Source organism: Phyllobates terribilis, unplaced genomic scaffold (genome assembly GCF_046119375.1).
Source record: "Phyllobates terribilis strain yellow unplaced genomic scaffold, ASM4611937v1 Scaffold_1__5_contigs__length_1240528914, whole genome shotgun sequence".
NCBI classification, from domain to species: Eukaryota; Metazoa; Chordata; class Amphibia; order Anura; family Dendrobatidae; genus Phyllobates; species Phyllobates terribilis.
This window is the reverse complement of record NW_027362761.1, coordinates 830,301,023-830,325,015: the sequence shown is the minus strand read 5'-3', so window position 1 is coordinate 830,325,015 and position 23,993 is coordinate 830,301,023. Positions and strand designations below refer to the sequence as shown.

Genomic DNA, 23,993 nt, shown 5'->3' with positions numbered 1-23,993 from the left:
AGGGGGTCTTCTGCTGACACTGGTATAGGGGTAATGTCCCCCAATTCTGTCAATATCCCCCATCCTGGTATATATGCCCCCCCCCCTACTTTTATACGTGGTCCCCATCCCCATCCTGGTATGCCTGGCATCCCTCCATCCTGGTATGCATGGCACCCCTCATCCTTATCCTGGTATGCCTGGCACCCCTCATTCCTATCCTGGTATGCATGGCACCCCTCATCCCTGTCCTGGTATGCATGGCACCCCTCATCCCTGTCCTGGTATGCATGGGACCCCTCATCCCTATCCTGGTATGCATGGCACCCCTCATCCCTATCCTGGTATGCATGGCACCCCTAATCCCTATCCTGGTATGCATGGCACCCCTAATCCCTATCCTGGTATGCATGGCACAGCAATCCCCATCCTGGTATGCATGGCACCCCTCATCCCTATCCTGATATGCATGGCACCCCTCATCCCTGTCCTAGTATGCATGGTATCCCTCATCCCTATCCTAATATGCATGGCACCCCTAATCCCTATCCTGGTATGCATGGCACCCCTAATCCCTATCCTGGTTTGTATGGCACCCCTAATCCCTGTCCTGGTATGCATGGTCCCCCTAATCCCTGTCCTGGTATGCATGGCACCCCTAATCCCTGTCCTGGTATGCATGGTCCCCCTAATCCCCATCATGCTGCACATGAAAAAAAAAAACACTCCTACTCACCTTTCTTCTCTCCTCCAGCGCTGCGTCCTGTCTGCCTGCACTGATCTCTCCATGTGAGCCGCGCATGACGTCACTGCCATGCGCGGCTCACATGGAGAGATCAGCTGCCGGAAGTCACTGCTCCCCATGCCGGGTCTGTGTGCGCGGGGAGCAGTGACTTCACTCTCCTTCATAGCCGGCACACAGCTGAGCCGCGCTGCGGCTCCTGCTGCTGCCGGCTATCTCCTGTGCCCGCTCATTAAAGGGTATGAATATTCACCCCCTCCCCACGCCCATGGGCGTGGAGAGAGTTTGAATATTCATGCCCTTTAATGAGCGGGCACAGGAGATAGCCGGCAGCAGCAGGAGCCGCAGCGTGGGCGTGGGGAGTAGTGAATATTCATTTTCTTTAGCAGCGGGGACAGTGTAGGCTGCAGCAGGCGGCTGCTGCCTCCTGTGCCCCGCTCCTCCACCGATACCGCTCCCCCCACACCACACATAAATATACACCCCCCCCCCAACATTCGGAATATAAGACGCACCCCCCATTTTCCTCCAAGATTTTGGAGGAAAAAAGTGCGTCTTATAGTCCAAAAAATACGGTACGTAGTTTTTTAGAGCACTAAACCTCAAGGTAGAAAAGTGTAATCTAGATGTATCTGCTGATAATATACACATGTTACATTCTGTGAACTTTATCAGAACTGGCCGTACATGAGATAAAGTAGTAAACATTATTTTTTGCTACGACACCCATCAATTTGAAGGGCAGTACAACCTGCATCTCAATCACCCACCTGTCTGCTCTTCGGATGAGCACACAGAGCTGCAAGAGGAGCCAGTCACTTCTGCAACTAGCAGACATGACTGACCCACTTTTTTAATATGGCCATCTGAACCCGGCTTACCTTTGTTATTTATGGAATTGTGCTATTAGGAAATCACTAATGTGCCCAGTGGCAAAATTGAGAGACCCACATTCTTAAGGGAATCTGTCAGCAGAATCAACCCTCCAAAAAAACCAGCAATTTGCTGCGTTTTATACCCAGCATTTTTTTTCTGCCAAAAGTTGAAGGTTTTGGCTGCAGAAAAAAATGCCACGTGTGGACAGCTACCTATGTACCTACAGCTACATCCCCACAGTGAGTATTTGGTGAATTTTTGATGTTGCAGATTTTCGGCAGCATTTCTTCACCTATTAGGCAAACTAGGTTCCTTGCATTATTTTCATTGTGTTTTTGAGTGCATTTTTCATGTTCGTTTTTATTGCAATTTTTGTGTGTATGTCATGTTTTAAAACACACTAAAAACACATATGTCCAATATACATTGCTGGAACTGTTAAACCCTGCATTTTTGCACAGCCAAAGTACACAGCATCAAAGACTCACCAAATACTCATCATGGGAACTTACAGCTCCCCACACCTCCCTTATGACTGGGATTGAGCGGCTGCAGGGAGAATATAACTTCATTTTTTCTTTGCAGCTGCACTTCCAGTTAGCCTGCCAGAAATGCTTGAAACACCATTTTCCTTTTTGGAGATTAAAGCTATTTTCATTCAGCCGTATAAATTCACAGACCAGTCATGTCTAAAAATTGTGAATGTGACTGCGTCCTTGTTCCCTTCCGGGATTGGGGACAGTGCATGAGCTGTGTGGTTTTACACCAGTCCCAGACAGCTCCGGCAACTTTTTGAAAAGTAAGGGAGCTTGGCTGGGGTGTTAGGTGTGTCCGAGCACCCCCGACAAAGTCATCATAATTCATGCCACAAAATCTGCCATAATCATACCTCAGTCCCTAATAGGAGTAAAATTTCTGGTGGAGGCGAATGTCAGCTATGAGATGCTCCAAATTCATTATGCCCACTTTTTAATGAATTAGGCATATCTTACTAGAGCACACACTTCATAAACACTGGTGTACAAAGCGTGACCACTGCGTTTCTTAGGTGGATAATTTGCCAATAATATGCTGAGAAAAGGATACCATTTGCCTGATGAAATATTTGCATGCTTTTGTATGTTTCACATCTTCCTTCTTTGTATTGCAAATTGTTGTAGGTGTGCTTCAGGCAATGTCAAGAGTATAAATCTGCTCATTTATACAGTACCAGCATTGGAGATGAGATTTTATGAAATTTGACCCCCATGGTGCGAAGAAATCCCAAAGTATAAATTGTCTGGTGCTGTAGAATTGATATATGGATCTGTCAATTTATGCTATGGATACTTTTACGAGGGTATCCGCAATTATATCCATAGGCTATGTTCACACGTTGCGTTTTTGCGGAGTTTTTTTCTGCAGCCAAAACCTGATATCTTGGCACTAAAAACCAAAAGGTCAGCTTTATTTCCACTTTCCAACAATGCACAACGTATGTGAAACCACATAATATTTTTGGAAAAATTGGCAATTTGATTAAATTATTTAGGGAAAAAAGTTTTTTTCATTTCTGACAAATAGTGACTATTCTGAACAAAAAAGCTGGATTCATGTATGAAGCACAGCTGTTAACTAGGTTTTCATGATAAGATACACAACTGCAAATGTAAAAACAGCATGGGGGGAGTTGCATTGGTTGGGCATTGTTTATGTAACACATTGTTAGGGAATTGAGTTGGTAGGACAATCTTTACTTTTACACATTGGTAGGGCATTGTTTACTTTCACACATTGGCAGGGCATTGAGTTGGTCAGGCATTGTTTACTTTATCACTAATTAAATTAAACTGTACCACTCCTAACATCCATGCTCACGTGAGGATACCAAGTCATTATGTTTTAAACTTGGGAAAAATCACAAAAATAAATGATTTACATCCTGCTGTAACTGCATTTTTCTCACCAAAAATGTTGGAAAAACTGATAGCAGCGTTTTTGCTGGTTTTTTGCACTTACATTGCTTTCTGTGGTTGAAAAAACGCTCAAAGAATTGATATGCTGCAGTTTTCAATTTCAGTCAGGAAAAAAAATAAGCATGTGCATGAGATTTCTGAAATCTTATAGCTTTTGCCTGTACTGTACAAAGCAGTTTTTAATTTGCATAAAAAGCAGGAAAAACACAATGTGTGAACAGAGCCATACAGTCTATTGCAGTTATTCTGTGGAAATTCTAAGCAAATATGTCCTATGTGAACATACAATAATATTAAGGTTCAGAATCAGACACAATTAACATGTCTTGTTTCACTAATTGATCAGTGTTCATTTTTTCACAGATAGAACACGTATTCATTAGAGTCTATGGGCATGTTCACATGTCCAATTTGAATCACTTTGCTGGTCATATATTCAGCTTTTTGATATTTTTGTAATGTTTCAGGCTTCATAAACTCTTTGTGGGAGAAGACAGTGCATGTCACTTCTTTGAAGCATCTCCTGATGGAAAGCACTCCAAACTAGATGCTGTCCGTTCAAAAGGCTGCAAAAAACACTTCGGTAAAAATAACTCCACAAAAGTACTTGAAAAAAATTTCAAAACCGCTTCAGGAAACAGAAACGTCTTCAAATAATTTTTTGATACCGATTCCAGTAAAAAAAAAAGTGTCATTTTTGATCGCCTCAGAAGAACTGTGTGCACATATCCTAAGACTATGTGCACATGGCATCATTTAGACACCAGCATAGCCGCCGGGTTTCACAGGGAAAGCCACTACACGAAAATGCCAACTGTTGTTTTCCTGAAGCGGCGTTGCCAGTTGTTTTGCATAGTTCTCACAGCACCGCCGGTGTGTTTTACAGTCTACACTGGCAAGTTTAGAGAGCGAGCGGCTTTCAAAAAGAAACTGTCTGAAAAATGAGAATGTCACTTTTTTAAATTTTTAACTGCTTCAGGGTTTCCACTAAAAGAAAAGTGTACTGAACATGTGCACAGCAGTGGTGTTTTTATATTGCTGTGGTTTATTTTCATTTTTAAGGGTACTTTTCCCTAAGGCTATAAGTTTTTTGAGGCTTTAAAAAAAATATTTTTTGCAAAAGTAAACTGAATCAGGAAACTACTTTTTTGGAATTTTTATTTTCCTAAAGTGGTTTTGAAGATTTTTTTTTTGCAGACTTTTGATTCGACAGTGCTTAGTTTGGAGCAGATTTCATCAAGATCCGCTTCAAAGAAGTGAAATATACTTTATTTTTCCCCACCAAGCGTTTTTGAAAAGCTGAAGTTGAAAACAAAATGCTTAAAGCATCACCCCAGCGTTTTTTGTATTTCACTGCCGGAGTGGTATCACTAATGCATCTTCCCTGTCCCTAGTAAAATACTTATTAGCTGCAGTCTTCTTCTGATCTCTGCACCGCTCCGGTCCTGTTCTGCTAGTTGTGACCTGCCAAATTGCTTCAGTGTTTGCTGAGCAAGCCGGAAGTAACTTCTCAATTTGAGTCTATGAGAGCAAGAACAAGGCTCTCATAGACTAAGGCCTCATGCACACATCAGTATTTTTGCATCAGTATGTCATCAAACAAGACTTACTCATTATCATGGAAGACTTGAATGCCAAAGTGGGCCATAGCAAACATGAAATCGTTATTGGAAATTTTGGACTTGGTGAACGAAACGACGCTGGAGGAAGATTCATTGACTTTTATACGACAAATGAACTGTCCATCATGAACACCTTCTTCCAAAAATCACAAACGAAGACTCTACACATGGACATCACCGAATGGGGCCTATAAGAATCAGATTGACTACATACTGTATATGTTCGCCAAAGATGGAGGTCGTCAATGATTACCATGAAAACAAGGCCTGGAGCTCACTGTGGAACTGATTATGAACTTTTGGCATCAAAAATTAGAGTCAAGCTGCACAAACAGACTAATGACAGGTCGTTTCAACTTCTATTTGACCAGTCTGCACAACCAATTTATATCACTGGACACCAATTAAAGAAAGCCTGAGGAATTATGGACACATATAAAAACTTATTACTGAAGAAGCCAGAAAGACAATAAACAAGAGGCAGAAGTGACTCCCTCAGCCATGGTTAACAGAAGAGACCGTAAAGATCATTGAAGAAAGACACCTCACAGCTGTTTGCTTAGCCTTTACTGGTTAGTAAAAGGGAGACCCACCCAAAAAAAAATGACGTGGGGTCCCCCTATTACTACTAACCAGCAAAGGCTAAAGAGACAGCTGTGGGCTGATATTAATAGGCTGTTAAGGGGCCATGGATATTGGCCCACTCCCAGACTGAAAACATCAGCCCTCAGCTGCCCCAGAAATCTGCTTTTAGCCTCGGCTCTTCCTTCTTGCCCTGGTGCGGTGGCAAGTGGGGTAATATTTTTGAGGTTGATGTCAGCTGTTTTATGTCTGCTGACATCAGGCCCAGGGGTTAGTAATGGAGAGGTGTCTATCAAACACCCCCATTATTAACACCATAGTGAAAATTAATAAAGACAGATGCAGAGAAAAGTCCTTTAATTGAAATAACACTCCCACACAATAACCCTCTTTTACCCATTTATTAACCATAAAAATAAAAAATCAAAGTCACCTGTCCACCGATAATCCATTAATGCTGATGTCCCACGATGATCCGGATGGGTTGGTGAGCTGTCACATCAGTAATGCGACCTCTCACCACGCCAGCCAGGAGACACTGAGCTGAGCATAAGAACGCAACTGCAGTGTTGAGCAGTGAAGTCATTAAAGTTACCACCGGTCACAGGCAGCTGTTCTCACACTCAGCTAAGTGTGTTCCAGCTAGCGTGGAGAGAGGTCTCTGACTTTGATCTCTTTTTTTATTTATGGTTAATAAATGGGTAAAAGAAGGTTATTGTGGGGGAGTGTTTTTTTTTCAATCAGTGTGCATGTGTGCCAGATGTTTTGCGGACCGTGCTGCCAGCAAAAAACGAACATATCAGCGTGTTTTGCACACTGTCCGCGGAAACACTGTCACCACACGTACTGGAGACACTGACATATGGAAGAGGCCTTAGTCAGGAGCTCAGTTCACAACATGGTGCAGAGCAGTGCCAGGAAGAGCAGAAGACAGCAGCTGGTATTTTACTAGGAGCAGGGAACAGACATTATTAATACCACTCTGGTGGTGAAATAAAAAAAACAAAAAACGCTGGAGTGGTGCTTTAAACAATTTCACATATGAACAGCTAAGAGGATTAACATTGACATAAATAAAGTTTCTTTCATGCTATCTTTTTCCAGTTGTTTTTAGAGCACATCTACTCCATGAAAGACTCCTAAAAAAACGCTATCTGCAAATAGCCTTAAGATATCTTCACACTGCTTTTTTTTCCCAAAGTCATAAATGTCCATTTTTCAACCACAAGACACTTCAGGAAAGTATCCTTTTCTCTGATGTTTTATGAACCGGAAGCATCTCTATTTATTTATTTTTCAAAGCATTCTCAGGTTGTTTCCGAAATATTATTCATCATTTCTCCTCCACCATCCTTTTTTGAGCGTTTTTTTCCCAGCATTTTTTGGGGGTCGTTCTTACCCAGCATTTTACATAGTTTTTTGTTTGTTTTTTTTAACTACATTCATTGAAGAAACACTTACAAATGCGACTTTACATTGACAGCTATTAAAAATATTTGAACACCTTCCTAGCAGAAAACTCCAAAAGTAAGTCCATGTGACATTTGGTGCATTTTGAAAGGCTGAAGTGTTTAAAAGAAGCTCAAAATAAATATGAAGTCTTTTTTTACATAGAAATTAATAGGTCAATTCTTCTTTGCTGCATTTTCTAGGTAATAATTGTTGAAAAAGGATTTTCTGTATATTTTTTCATGGCATATCTGCAGCTTATCTAAAGCAAAATCTGTTACATATGGATTTTGTTGCCGATTTGCTGCTGATTTCACCCTTTGCAATGTGCCAAATTTGCGCAAAGAATTGACTTTTTTTTCAGGCATTTTCCACAGAAACAGCTTCAGATCTTGTGCACTAAAATATTAGAAAATACGAAACTTGTGACCCTGGATGTTGTATACTAGAACTTAAAAAACATTATCCACGAATCACTATAATCCTGGAAAAATGAAATCTGTACCACTCAATGACGTCCATATGATGCCAGTTTTTGACTGTGTTTCCAATAGTATTTTTTCTGTAAGCAGATGTTATTGCAGTAAACAGCACTACATAGAGATACAAGAGACTGCGTGTTCAGACCTATTTTCCGCAAGCAGCTGGGTTTCAAGAAATTTGCTAAATTGGCCCGAGTTTAATTAGCACCTTCAGAGTCGTTAATTGCATCTGCACAGTGTGCCTTGCCTACAATCCAGTGTAAAATCGGTAATACTTAAGCTTACTGATTTATGCAAAATGACAAAATCCATCTCATTTTTTAAATATTTTTCATGTACACTACCATTCAAAAGTTTAGGGTCATTTAGAAATTTCATTATTTTTGAAAGAAAAGCACATTTTTTTTCAATGAAGATAACATTAAATGAATCAGAAATACACTCTATACATTGTTAATGTGGTAAATGACTATTCTAGCTGCAAACGTCTTGTTTTTATTGCATTATCTACATACAGTAGGTGTATAGAGGCCCATTTTCAACAACCACCACTCCAGTGTTTTAATGGCACATTGTGTTTGCTAACTGTGTAAGAAGGCTAATGGATGTTTAGAAAACCCTTGCACAAGTATGGTAGCCCAGCTGAAAACTGTTTGGCTGATTTGAGAAGCTATAAAATTGACCTTCCTTTGAGCTAGTTGAGAATCTGGAGCATTACATTTGTTTGTTCTATGAAACTCTCAAAATAGCCAGAAAAAGAGAACTTTCATGTGAAACTCAACAGTCGATACTTGTTCTTAGAAATGAAGGCTATTCCATGCGAGACATTGGCAAGAAACTGAAGATTTCCTACAACGGTGTGTACTACTCCCTTCAGAGGAGAGCACAAACAGGCTCTAACCAGAGTAGAAAGGGAAGTGGGAGGCCCCGCTGCACAACTGAGCAACAGGACAAGTACATTAGAGTCTCTAGTTTGAGAAATCGACGCCTCACAGCTCCTCAACTGGCAGCTTCATTAAATAGTACACGCAAAACGCCAGTCAGGGCAAAATGGCAAAGAAAAAGCCATATCTGAGACTGACTAATAAAAGGAAAAGATTAATATGGGCAAAAGAACACAGACATTGGACAGAGGAAGATTGGAAAAAAGTTTTATGAACAGATGAATCAAAGTTTGAGGTGTTTGGATCACACAGAAGAACATTTGTGAGATGCAGAACTACTGAAAAGATGCTGGAAGAGTGCCTGATGCCATCTGTCAAGCATGGTGGAGGTAATGTGATGGTCTGGGGTTGTTTTGGTGCTGGTAAAGTGGGTGATTTGTACAAGGTAAATGGGATTTTGAATAAGGAAGGCTATCACTCCATTTTGCAACGCCATGCCATACCCTGTGGACAGCGCTTGATTGGAGCCAATTTCATCCTACAACAGGACAATGACCCAAAGCACACCTCCAAATTATGCATGATGTAGCATCGGCGTCTCTGCCCCGTACTAGGCAGAGACGCCGTCCCTCTCACCTCCCCGCTCCTGGTGCGGCGTCCTCCAGCGCTTCTCTCCCTGCTGCTTCCGGCACGCGCTCCTTCCCCGGCAGTGTGCTTAGGGCGCGCGCGCTCCCCCTCTCTTAGAGGGACCGCGCGTGCCGTCCTAAGGAGTCCCCGGCCAATTGCCGGAGGACCTCCCATATATAAGGCACCTCCTCCAAAATGGAGGTGCCCGAGCAATGTTGTTGCAAAGCCTTCACTCTGCTTCAGCCCTCCGGTCCCGTTGCCTGTGACCTGCCAGTCACCTGCCTGATTCCTGCCTGTTACCTGCCAGTCATCTGACAGATTCCTGCTTGATACCTGCCTGATATCCGCTTACCAGCTTGCAAGCCTGCGGTCCAACGGTCTGCTCTCCGACACCTGTCAGTCTATCTATGGACCAGCCTACCCGCTCACCTGGGAGCGCTCACCTGTTACTTGCCTGCTAGCCTACCTGGAGGCTCTGCCGTCACTTGCCGTGACCTCCTGCCTGTCCAGAGACTCTTGCCCGCTCACCTGGGAGCGCTCACCTGCTACCTGCCTGCTAGCCTACCTGGAGGCTCTGCCGTCACTTGCCGTGACCACCTGCCTTTCCAGAGACTCTCGCCCGCTCACCTGGGAGCGTTCACCAGCCACCAGCCCGCTGCCCTTCTACCCAGAGACTGTCCCTGTCACTTGCCGTGACTACCTGCCCCTCTACCCAGAGACTGTCCCTGTCACTTGCCGTGACTACCTGCCCGTCTTCCCTGGGAGCCACCCGCTTCCTTACAAGGACTGCCCCCTTGTATAGTTGCACAGAGGTTCCACCTCCAAGACCCGTTACACATGAACTATTTAGGGAAGAAGCAGGCAGCTGGTATTCTATCTGTAATGGAGTGGCCAGCGCAGTCACCAGATCTCAACCCCATTGAGCTGTTGTGGGAGCAGCTTGACCGTATGGTACGCAAAAAGTGCCCATCAAGCCAATCCAACTTGTGGGAGGGGTTCAGGAAGCATGGGGGGAAATTTCTCAAGATTACCTCATCAAATTAACAGCTAGAATGTCAAAGGTCTGCAATGCTGTAATTGCTGCGAAGGGAGCATTCTTTGACGAAAGCAAAGTTTGAAGGAGAAAATTATTCTTTCAAATAAAAATCATTATTTCTAACCTTGTCAATGTCTGGACTATATTTTCTAATCATTTTGCAACTCATTTGATAAATAAAGGTATGAGTTTTCATGGAAAACACAAAATTGTCTGGGTGACCCCAAACTTTTGAACGGTAGTGTATAAAAAAGCTATTTTTTTTGTTCGGGGAGAGAATGGAACGAGATATTTAGCTGTCTGTAGGCTTTCACCCTTGACATTTGTATGTCTACCAGACCTTCACTGTTTAATTTTTCAAGGACTGTTTAACTTTGTATTGAAATACATCTCAGTGAGAAAGGGTATGTGAAAAATTTACTGTAGTGCACTTCATGCACGCTGTATGATTATTCCCTAACTATTTTTCCTTTTCAGTAGACTGTATTCACGATACTCCCAGACCTATTTATAATAATTGAAAGCCGTTCTTTGGTGGAAAAAAAGCCAAAACTTGTGCTGCATACAATATTTTCACCATCTTTTTTTTCTAACACTCTAAACAATTTTTTAACGTTTGCCCCTCTCTGAAGCCCCGCATAACATATCTATAGCTTATATCAAATACTGGTGTAAATTAATACTTAAATCTCCACCAGCTCAAAGATGCATTTGCCTATGAATAAAATAGGCTGCATCCTTCTCCCCTTCATATTAAAACACCACGCCAGCCGTCTTTTTTATTTCAGTACTGGAGTGGTGCCACAAACATAAGTATATAACTAGGGTCAGAGAACTTATCAGCCGCCATCTTCAACTTTTTCTGACGCCACTCTGGTCCCATGCAACCATCTTGTGACCGCAACTTCTGACAGACCGGAAGTCAGAGGTAACTGTCACAAGCTCTCATTGCAAGCCTACAAGAGCCTCATTCTGGCTCTCACAGACTTACATTAAGTTACGACTTCTGACTCGCCCAGCAAACACTGGAGTGATTCGGCAGGTCACAACCCTGAGGAGACGACCGGAGCGGTGCCGATAAAAGAAGAAGACTGCGGTTGGTAAGTATGACTTGGATTAGTGGCACCACTCCAGGGGTAAAATAAAAAAAAAATGCTGGAGTGGTGCTTTAAAGAAGCACTCCCAATAAGGTTTTTATTAGCCAAACCTGTGCAAATGTAATGTAAGTATGTTAATATACTCACCAATCACCGTTTTCTCCAGTTACCAGTGCTACTCCGGTCCTCTTCTCACTCACATTACTTTTATTTTGACTCTCCGGATCACACTGGAGTCTATGTGGGAGCCGGGAGTCTCTTTTAGGGTAGGTTCATATAAGTGTATTTTTGGTCCGAGTACTGTCCATGAATAACCTACAGCACTCTGACCAATATTATTCAATGATGCAGTGCAGATGAGCCTTTTTTCACTGACTGAATCTATGTGTATAAGAAATCACATTATGAACAAGTATCTTTTAGTGTTTAGTATAGGAGGAGATTCATCCATTTAAGTTTATGGGTATGAAAAACAAAAATCGGGTACCATACAGAGCCACAGTATACCATTCGTTTTTTACAGATAGCTTGCAATTCTTTAACATAGGAAACTGTAAATGGCCTTGTCAATTATTAACTACGGCTGTAAAAAAACTACGGACTACACATGGATGAGAAGTGAGAAAAAAAATCATCCGAGCTTTCAGGATGAAATTTTAACGACTTTATTCATGCTAATTTGAACCCAGCCTTAGACTACGTTCACACGGCAGTATTTTGGTCAGTATTTCACATCAGTATTTGTTAGTAGGGATGAGCGGATCTGTAGAACTTCTGGTTCTGGTATCCGACCCAAACTTTATTCCATAGTTTGATTCAGGTACCAGAACTGTACCCGAACTTGAACCAGAACCCGAACCCCATATAAAACAATGGAGACCTGAACTTTGAACTCTCTCTCCTTGCGTGTTTTGCATTTATCACCGGACTAGCTTCTCTCATCTCTGTTTGTAAACCAAATACTGGAGAAGGACAACCATATAAAAAGAATAATAGAAACACGTCACCACTTCTGTATTTTTGACTCACTCTTGGTTTTTGCTTACAAATACTGATGTAAAATACTTACCAAAATACTGCCTTGTTAACATAGCCTTACGGTGTGTAACACCATTGCCAGCTCCACTGCATGGTTTCTGACGCACCCCTGGGCCTGTGTCGCGCAGCGTTGCGCACGCGGGAGCTTACCCGGAGCCGGATCTTTTGAGGGTTGTAGTCTCGTGGCGGTGATCCGGTCCGTGCCCAGGGAGTCAGACTAAGTGGCGCTGTATCAGCGGTAGATGTTGGATGACTACGCCACCCGTTGAATGCAGCTTTGGAGCTGCCGCTGCAGAGCAGACCGCTGAGGCCGGTGGAAGGATGGTGCAGCGGGGATGGTATAACCCCCAACGGAAGGGGTATGGCCTCAGGGCAGCCGACGTGGATGATGGGGGTAGCAGGAACCACTCGGAGACGGTACGGTGTAGTTCAGGGTCTTTACTGGTGACAAAGATAGACCCTCCCGGAGTACTGGCTAGCGATTGGGGCCTGGTCAGTCCTTGAGCAGATGGGATCTCCCCTGGCCAGGCGGAGTTGTAGGCCTCCCAAACTAACTGTACTCTTCTGGCTACCTTGCTAGAGGCGGGTATAAGTAGCCCACGTCCCTGAGTGTACCGTGTGGTGCTCACCCGTATGGCCGGTGACTCGGGGCCTTCTAGTAGCTTCCGCTCCACGACGGTGGTGCTGGTCCCATGCGTGTGACCGTGCCTTCGGGTTTCTTGGCCAGAGGACCTGAAATCCCCTGCCGGGCGGTTTCTGCTGCTGGGTAAAGATTAGTCCCCACAGCCTCGGACTCCGGGTCCGGTGAGAAATCTTCTCAGTCAGGGCGAGCTCTGCAGCTGCCAGCCCCTGACTCCTTGTAGCACTGCTCCCACAGAGCTCCTGATGTTTCTTCCCATAGCTGCTTCTCTTCTCTGTCTCTACTTCTGGCATGGCCCAGGAGCTGGGCCCAGCCGGAGCCACAGCTCCCTGTCAGCCCTCCTGGCTGAACTCTCCCTCTGAACTCTCTAACCCTGCCTCAGCCCCAGGTTTATATAGGGGAAGTTCTTCCCCTCCCAGGACTGGGCAGGAGGTGTGGCATGCATAGGATTCCTGACCAAGAGACCTCCCACCTGCTCTCAGACATAACATTGCTGTTACTGTGGAAACCAGACCCCTGGGGTGCCACATTTCCATTCCCCCCCATGCAGGTACGCTGGCATACTCACTTCTCCAGCCCCACGCACATAGTAAAATTCCCCTATGAATAGCTGGGAAGCAATTAGTATAATGAGTTCACGTGCTGGATGGCTCTCAGCCTATTGCGAGTCATCTGTATAAAAGACTCCATCTCCCTTAGGGAGTGGCCAAAGCAACAGCTTTCATTAGTATGTAGTGTCCCCTACTAGTGAGTTGTTAGGTCCTCTGGTCCTGGCGTGGCCAGTGTCCTGAACCCGAATCCCTGGTCCCGGTGTGGGCTGGTTCTGAACCCGAATCCCTGGTTCATATGCGGCCAGAGCTTGAACATTGTCCCCTGGTTCTGGTCTGGCCAGTTCTGTTCCAGAAGTGCCCTGGTCCTGGTGTGGACAGAACCCCGAACATTGTCCCCTGGTACGGCCAGTCCTGTTCCTGACGTCCCATGGCCCCGGTGAGGTCAATGCCTGAACATTGTCCCCTGGTCCTGGTGCGGCCAGTCCTATTCCCAAAGTCCCCTGGTCACGGTACTGCCAAAATCACTTCTCCAGCCCCATGCACAAAGTAAAATTCCCCCTATCAATAGCTGGGAAGCAATTAGTATAATGAGTTCACGTGCTGGATGGCTCTCAGCCTATTGCGAGTCATCCTGTATAAAAGACTCCCTCTCCCTTAGGGAGTGGCCGAAGCAACAGCTTAGTATGTAGTCTCCCCTACTAGTGAGTTGTTGGGTCCTCTGGTCCTGGCGTTGGCAGTGTCCTGAACCCGAATCCCTGGTCCCGGTGTGGGCAGGTTCTGAACCCGAATCCCTGGTTCATATGCAGCCAGAGCCTAAACATTGTCCCCTGGTTCTGGTGCGGCCAGTCCTGTTCCAGAAGTCCCCTGGTCCTGGTGTGGACAGAACCCCAAACATTGTCCCCTGGTACGGCCAGTCCTGTTCCTGAAGTCCCATGGCCCCGGGGAGGCCAATGCCTGAACATTGTCCCCTGGTCCTGTTGCGGCCAGTCCTGTTCCCAAAGTCCCCTGGTCACTGTACTGCCAATGTCTGAACGTTTCCCTATCCGAGTATCCGGACTGCAGTAAACCAGAACCTACTAGTCTGAACGGAGCCGTAGTCTGTCAGCTAACCTGACCCCTGGGATCAGCTGCTGCAGTACCGGTATCTGCCTAGGAGTGGTATATGGCGGCTACCTGCAGCCCAGTCTGTCCCCACCATCTGCAGCTGTAGTGAACACCGGGTAGTGCACTTAGCTACGCCCCTATCTAGGCAGTCCCAGCCCTGTGGTACAGTGGGTCCACAAATCCACATGCGCCACCAGGTGGCGTAACACAGTGTAAGCCCATGGAAAGTCAGAATGAGGCTTTGCGCCTAAGACTTTCATTGGGGTGTACATATTTTTCAGCATTGTTTTGAATGAATTTGTTAGGGAAATTACTTTTTTTTGGGGGATGTGTGAAATAACAAATCTTCATTGAAATCAATGACCCAGATTTGGAAACCTGACCTCTCGTTGGGTGCACTCATTTATGCTGAGCACTGTACATATATGTATGTATATATATATATATATATACACAGTTATATGAAAAAGTTTGGGCACCCCTATTAATCTTAAGCTTATTGTTTTATAAAAATTGGTGTTCTTGCAACAGCTATTTCAGTTTGATATATGTAATAACTGTTGGACACAGTAATGTTTCTGCCTTGAAATGAGGTTTATTGTACTAACAGAAAATGTGCAATCTGCATTCAAACAAAATTTGACAGGTGCATAAGTATGGGCACCTCACCAGAAAAGTGACATTAATATTTAGTAGATCCTCCTTTTGCAAAAATAACAGCCTCTAGTCGCTTCCTGTAGCTTTTAATGAGTTCCTGGGTCCTGGATGAAGGTATTTTTGACCATTCCTCTTTACAAAACAATTACAGTTCAGTTAAGTTTGATGGTCGCCGAGCATGGACAGCCCTCTTCAAATGATCCCACAGATTTGGAGCGGTGTTTTTGATCATTGTCTTGCTGAAAGATCCATCCCCTGCGTAACTTCAACTTTATCACTGATTCTTGAACATTATTGTCAAGAATCTGCTGATACTGAGTGGAATCCATGCGTCCCTCAACTTTAACAAGATTCACGGTGCAGGCATTGGCCACACAGCCCCTAAGCATGATAGAACCTCCACCAAATTTTACTGTGGGTAGCAAGTGTTTTTCTTGGAATGCTGTGTTTTTTTGCCGCCATGCATAACGCCTTTTTGTATGACCAAACAACTCAATCTTGGTTTCATCAGTCCACAGGACCTTCTTCCAAAAAGAAATTGGCTTCTCCAAATGTGCTTTTGCATACCTCAGCCAACTCTGTTTGTGGCGTGCTTGCAGAAACGGCTTCTTTCGCATCACTCTCCCATACAGCTTCTCCTTGTGCAAAGTGCGTTGTATAGTTGACCGATGCACAGTGACACCATCTGCAGCAAATTGATGCTGCAGCTCTCTGGAGGTGGTCTGAGGATTGACCTTGACTGATCTCACCATTCTTCTCTGCCTTTCTGATGTTTTCCTTGGCCTGACACTTCTGGCCTTAACACGAACTGTCCCTGTGTTCTTCCATTTCCTTACTATGTTCCTCACAGTGGAAACTGACAGGTTAAATCTCTGAGACAGCTTTTTGTATCCTTCCCGTGAACAACTATGTTGAATAATCTTTGTTTTCAGATCATTTGACAGTTGTTTTGCGGAGCCCATGATGCCACTCTTCAGAGGAGATTCAAACAGGAGAACAACTTGCAAGTGGCCACTTTAAGTAGCTTTTCTCATGATTGCATACACCTAGCTCTGAAGTTCAAAGCTCAATGAGGTTACAAAACCAAAAAAAGTGCTTTAGTAAGTCAGTAAAAAGTAGGTAGGAGTATTTAAAACAAGAAAATGATAAGGGTGCCCATACTTATGCACCTGTCAAATTTTGTTTGAATGCAGATTGCACATTTTCTGTTAGTACAATAAACCTCATTTCAAGGCAGAAACATTACTGTGTCCAACAGTTATTACATATATCAAACTGAAATAGCTGTTGCAAAAACACCAATTTTTATAAAACATTAAGCTTAAGATTAATAGAGGTGCCCAAACATTTTCATATAACTGTATATATATATATATATATATATATATATATATATATATATACATATATATATATATACAGTACAGACCAAAAGTTTGGACACACCTTCTCATTTAAAGATTTTTCTGTATTTTCATGACTATGAAAATTGTACAATCACACTGAAGGCATCAAAACTATGAATTAACACATGTGGAATTATATACTTAACAAAAAAAGTGTGAAACAACTGAAAATATTTCTTATATTCCAGGTTCTTCAAGGTAGCCACCTTTTGCTTTGATGACTGCTTTGCACACTCTTGGCATTCTCTTTATGAGCTTCAAGAGGTAGTCACCGGAAATGGTCTTCCAACAATCTTGAAGGAGTTCCCAGAGATGCTTAGCACTTGTTGGCCCCTTTGCCTTCACTCTGCTGTCCAGCTCTCGATTGGGTTCAGGTTGGGTGACTGTGGAGGCGAGGTTATCTGGCGTAGCACTCCATCACTCTCCTTCTTGGTAAATAGCCCTCACACAGCCTGGAGGTGTGTTTGGGGTCATTGTCCTGTTGAAAAATAAATGATGGTCCAACTAAACGCAAACCGGATGGAATAGCATGCCGCTGCAAGATGCTGTGGTAGCCATGCTGGTTCAGTATGCCTTCAGTTGTGAATAAATCCCCAACAGTGTCACCAGCAAAGCACCCCCACACCATCACACCTCCTCCTCCATGCTTCACGGTGGGAACCAGGCATGTAGAGTCCATCCGTTCACCTTTTCTGCGTCACACAAAGACACGGTGGTTGGAACCAAAGATCTCAAATTTGGACTCATCAGACCAAAGCACAGATTTCCACTGGTGTAATGTCCATTCCTTGTGTTCTTTAGCCCAAACAAGTCTCTTCTGCTTGTTGCCTGTCCTTAGCAGTGGTTTCCTAGCACCTATTTTACCATGAAGGCCTGCTGCACAAAGTCTCCTCTTAACAGTTGTTGAAGAGATGTGTCTGCTGCTAGAACTCTGTGTGGCATTGACCTGGTCTCTAATCTGAGCTGCTGTTAACCTGCGATTTCTGAGGCTGGTGACTCGGATAAACTTATCCTCAGAAGCAGAGGTGACTCTTGGTCTTCCTTTCCTGGGACGGTCCTCATGTGAGCCAGTTTCTTTGTAGCGCTTGATGGTTTTTGCAACTGCACTTGGGGACACTTTCAACGTTTTCCCAATTTTTCGCACTGACTGACCTTCATTTCTTAAAGTAATGAGGGCCACTGGTTTTTCTTTACTTAGCTGCTTTTTTCTTGCCATAATACAAATTCTAACAGTCTATTCAGTAGGACTATCAGCTGTGTATCCACCAGACTTCTGCACAACACAACTGATGGTCCCAACCCCATTAATAAGGCAAGAAATCCCACTTATTAAACCTGACAGGTCACACCTGTGAAGTGAAAACCATTTCCGGTGACTACCGCTTGAAGTGCATCAAGAGAATGCCAAGAGTGTGCAAAGCAGTCATCAAAGCAAAAGGTGGCTACTTTGAAGAACCTAGAATATAAGACATATTTTCAGTTGTTTCACACTTTTTTGTTAAGTATATAATTCCACACGTGTTAATTCATAGTTTTGATCCCTTCAGTGTGAATGTACAATTTTCAAAGTCCTGAAAATACAGAAAAATCTTTAAATGAGAAGGTGTGTCCAAACTTTTGGTCTGTACTGTGTGTGTATATATATATATATATATATATATATATATATATATATATATATATATATATATATATATATATATAATTTATTTTTTTTTCTAGAGGTCACAGTGGCATGTTTCACTACAACTGCTGATTTCTTGCAGACATGTGCACGAGTGTCAGATTTATTCCTTTCTGTTTGCTTAAATATTTTTGCATTAGATGAACATGTCCAATTCTGAAAAGCAACTCCAGGAACATGAGCTTCCAAAACCAAAACTGTCTGTTGGAATCCCTCAGTCCAGCTTCCTACTGACAAACCGGACATCATCTCCTGAATGCAAAGACCTCCTGGATCACGAACTTAGCAGCTCAGACTCCCTTCACAGGTTAGTGCATTTAGATGCTATACAGTTGCTCTGTTGGTCAATTTGAGGTATGTTGTCTGGGGTTGAGATAGAACAAAACACTACTCTCTTGTTAAAGGGTTATTTCAAAGATAGGAAGTTATTCCTGTCTTGATTGGAGCAGAAGTTCACATACTGCAGAAAACAGCACAGTTCTCATCTTTTCCAGCAGTCCTTTGAATGGAGCAGAAGTTGAATATATACTCCTGTTATGTTCAAGATGGGCCGGTTCCCAGGAGCTAGAGCTCCATTCTTGTTAAGACTGGAGTTCCCAGGGGTCAGAGCCCCAGCGTTCAGTAAGTATTCCCCTATTCTATAGCTAGGGTATAACTTACTATCTTGGGAATAACCCATTACGTTTTCAAAGGTCTCCAAATGTATACATTATTTGCTACTCATTGTCCCAGTATAATCTGGTTATACACACGTTAAAGGGGATATCCGGGACTATAAAGAAAGAAAATGTGCCTATGCACTAACAGGTATGTAGTTGCTAACAGAGGCAACTACCTGCCTGTTGTACCCGGCGCCGGTCATTGACCGCTTCAGCCAGAGATTCAGCTGCTCCCTGTCACCAGATCAGTGGTTTCTCTTCCTGTTAACCGGTCGGGACTACTTGCGTCATGCTGAATGACAGTCGACTTCTCCAAATTAGGCAGTGGGAATCCGGCTATCAATCAGCATGACACCAGTAGTCCCACCCTGTCAACAGGAAAATAAACCACCACTCTGTTGACGTGACGTCACCGGAAGTCTGTGACCGCTCTGTGCCGGCAGAGTACGGCGCCGGGCACAACAGGCAGGTAGGTAGCAATCACCTGCCTGTTAGTGCTTAGGCACTTTTTTTTTCTTTTTTTTTTTAAAGTCTCAGATATCCCCTTCAAGGTAGTTGCGCCTAACAATTCCAATTAACTATATGGGAGTAAAATGAAGTTTCTGGAAGCCGCCTATACCCCTTTCCCCCTTTCTATACTCTGTCAGTGTTTATGGCAGACCTCAGTGAAATAGCTGACTGCTGAGCGCTTATTCAATTGCAGCTTCAGTGTGATTCCAACTATGGCCCAATAGGCGGGACAGGGTCATGCTGCCACAGCTTGTCTAAATCGTGACGAACTGTGACATGCCTCACTCCAGTCACTGGTTGGAGTAAGATTTTTGGTGAGGTGCATGCCACTTGTTCTAGATTCTCTTCATTCATTAAGAAGTGTACACCTGAGTGAATCAGGCTCTTCTGTTTCCCAACACCCTCATCAAGACCGACATGAACATCACCGGTCTTGATGACTCGGGGCCTTTATATCCACAGTATATGTTTTGGCCTTCTTCCATGTTGCTGCTTGACCTTTTTAAGCCTGAACGCTGGCTAATTCCCAGTAATAGTAGACAAATTTGGTTCTTTCCAAGGTGTCTGTTTTGCAACCCACATAGCAATACCATTAACAAAATGGTCATTGGTTTCAGTTTATTGTCAGCTTTTATGACTGTAGTGGTCTAATGTTGTAAAAGTATATCCTTAGATTAAAAGCAAATGCTTTAAACATCATCCAATTCAGATGACAACTTGGAACATCATGTTCAACATATTAAATGTTTGCCTGCAGGGATCAGCTGTGCCAGGTAAATATAGATACATCTGATATGGAAGTCTCCACTGACAAGCGGTTTGGTGCTTGGGCCAAAGACTGATCTTTTTTCCCTCCACTTGGCACTAGTGACATTTGAGCATTATGCCGCTGCCAATGTTGGTACTGCTTGTTCTCTGAAACTCATTTTAGCTGACATTGTTCCTCCTGGTTTGGATGTTTCCGATAGCACTGACAAACAGACATAAACTCTTGTAGAGTATATGGAGACATGGAAAGTGTCAGTCCCCGCACTACACATGTAGCAGGTAGAGAGTGACAGACCCTACATTACAAATGGAGGACAGGTAGAGAGTGACAGACTCCACACTACACATAGAAAGCAGGTAGAGAGTGACAGACCCTACAGTACAAATAGAGGGTAGGTAGAGAGTGACCGACCCTACACTACACATAGAGGGCAGGTAGAGAGTGACAGACTCCACACTACACATAGAGGGCAGGTAGAGAGTGACAGACTCCACACTACAAATGGAGGGCAGGTAGAGAGTGACAGTCCTACACTACACAAAGAGGGCTGGTAGAGAGTGACAGACCCTACACTACACATAGAGGGCAGGTAGAGAGTGACAGACTCCACACTACACATAGAGAGCAGGTAGAGAGTGACAGACCCTACACTACACATAGAGGGCAGGTAGAGAGTGACAGACCCTACACTACACATAGAGGGCAGGTAGAGAGTGACAGACTCCACACTACACATAGAGGGCAGGTAGAGAGTGACAGACCCCACACTACAAATGGAGGACAGGAAGAGAGTGACAGACCCCACACTGCACATAGAGGGCAGGTAGAGGGTGACAGACCCTACACTACAAATGGAGGACAGGTAGAGAGTGACAGACCCCACACTGCACATAGAGGGCAGGTAGAGGGTGACAGACCCTACACTACAAATGGAGGACAGGTAGAGAGTGACAGACCCCACACTGCACAAAGAGAGCAGGTAGAGAGTGACAGACCCTACACTACACATAGAGGGCAGGTAGAGAGTGACAGACCCCACACTACACATGGAGGGTAGGTAGAGAGTGACCGACCCTACACTACACATAGAGGGCAGGTAGAGAGTGACAGACCCCACACTACACATGGAGGACAGGTAGAGAGTGACAGACTCCACACTACACATAGAGGGCAGGTAGAGAGTGACAGACCCCACACTACAAATGGAGGGCAGGTAGAGAGTGACAGACCCCACACTGCACATAGAGGGCAGGTAGAGAGTGACAGACCCCACACTGCACATAGAGGGCAGGTAGAGGGTGACAGACCCTACACTACAAATGGAGGACAGGTAGAGAGTGACAGGCTCCACACTACACAAAGAGAGCAGGTAGAGAGTGACGGACCCTACACTACACATAGAGGGCTGGTAGAGAGTGACAGGCCCTACACTACACATAGAGGGCAGGTAGAGAGTGACAGACTCCACACTACACATAGAGGGCAGGTAGAGAGTGACAGACCCCACACTGCACATAGAGGGCAGGTATAGAGTGACAGACCCCACACTACAAATGGAGGGCAGGTAGAGAGTGACAGACTCCACACTACACATAGAGGGCAGGTAGAGAGTGACAGACCCCACACTACAAATGGAGGGCAGGTAGAGAGTGACAGACCCCACACTGCACAAAGAGAGCAGGTAGAGAGTGACAGACCCCACACTGCACAAAGAGAGCAGGTAGAGAGTGACAGACCCTACACTACACATAGAGGGTAGGTAGAGAGTGACCGACCCTACACTACCCATAGAGGGCAGGTAGAGAGTGACAGACTCCACACTACACATAGAGGACAGGTAGAGAATGACAGACTCCACACTACACATAGAGGGCAGGTAGAGAGTGACAGACCCCACACTACAAATGGAGGGCAGGTAGAGAGTGACAGACCCCACACTGCACAAAGAGAGCAGGTAGAGAGTGACAGACCCCACACTGCACAAAGAGAGCAGGTAGAGAGTGACAGACCCTACACTACACATAGAGGGTAGGTAGAGAGTGACTGACCCTACACTACACATAGAGGGCAGGTAGAGAGTGACCGACTCCACACTACACATAGAGGGCAGGTAGAGAGCGACAGACCCCACACTGCACATAGAGGGCAGGTAGAGAGTGACAGACCCTACACTACACATAGAGGGTAGGTAGAGAGTGACCGACCCTACACTACACATAGAGGGCAGGTAGAGAGTGACAGACTCCACACTACACATAGAGGACAGGTAGAGAGTGACAGACTCCACACTACACATAGAGGGCAGGTAGAGAGTGACAGACCCTACACTACACATAGAGGGTAGGTAGAGAGTGACTGACCCTACACTACACATAGAGGGCAGGTAGAGAGTGACCGACTCCACACTACACATAGAGGGCAGGTAGAGAGTGACAGACCCTACACTACACATAGAGGGTAGGTAGAGAGTGACTGACCCTACACGACACATAGAGGGCAGGTAGAGAGTGACCGACTCCACACTACACATAGAGGGCAGGTAGAGAGTGACAGACCCTACACTTCACATAGAGGGCAGGTAGAGAGTGACAGACCCCACACTGCACATAGAGGGCAGGTAGAGAGTGACAGACCCTACACTACACATAGAGGGCAGGTAGAGAGTGACCGACCCTACACTACACATGGAGGGCAGGTAGAGAGTGACAGACCCTACACTACACATAGAGGGCAGGGAGAGAGTGACAGACCCCTCACTACACATAGAGGGCAGGTAGAGAGTGACAGACCCCACACTACACATAGAGGGCAGGTAGAGAGTGACAGACCCTACACTACACATAGAGGGCAGGTAGAGAGTGACAGACCCTACACTACACATAGAGGGCAGGTAGAGAGTGACCGACCCTACACTACACATGGAGGGCAGGTAGAGAGTGACAGACCCCGCACTACACATAGAGGGCAGGTAGAGAGTGACAGACCCCACACTACACATAGAGGGCAGGTAGAGAGTGACAGACCCCGCACTACACATAGAGGGCAGGTAGAGAGTGACAGACCCTACACTACACATAGAGGGCAGGGAGAGAGTGACAGACCCCGCACTACACATAGAGGGCAGGTAGAGAGTGACAGACCCCACACTACACATAGAGGGCAGGTAGAGAGTGACAGACCCCGCACTACACATAGAGGGCAGGTAGAGAGTGACAGACCCTGCACTATGCATAGAGGGCAGGGAGAGAGTGACAGACCCTACACTACACATGGAGGACAGGTAGAGAGTGACCGACCCCACACTACACATGGAGGACAGGTAGAGAGTGACCGACCCCACACTACACATGGAGGACAGGTAGAGAGTGACAGACTCCACACTACACATACAGTGGGGAAAAAAATATTTAGTCAGCCACCAATTGTGCAAGTTCTCCCACTTAAAAAGATGAGAGAGGCCGGTAATTGACATCATAGTTAGACCTCAACTGTGAGAGACAAAATGAGAAAACAAATCCTGAAAATCACATTGTCTGATTTGGAAAGAATTTTTATCAAATTTTGGTGGAAAATAAGTATTTGGTCAATTACAAAAGTTCATCTCAATGCTTTATTATATATCCTTTGTTGGCAATGACAGAGGT

At 44.7% G+C, this 23,993-nt stretch overlaps 1 protein-coding gene across 5 annotated transcripts in view; it reads left to right on the top strand.

Annotated features, from left to right (window-relative positions):
- Positions 1–23,993, top strand: part of FAM13A (family with sequence similarity 13 member A) — a 246,068-nt gene that overhangs the window by 122,503 nt on the left and 99,572 nt on the right. For all 5 annotated transcript variants that reach the window (XM_073638068.1, XM_073638063.1, XM_073638065.1 and 2 more), the window contains exon 9: positions 18,552–18,718. In XM_073638068.1, coding sequence (XP_073494169.1) covers positions 18,552–18,718 — 167 coding nt within the window. The remainder of the gene's footprint in view (positions 1–18,551; positions 18,719–23,993) is intronic.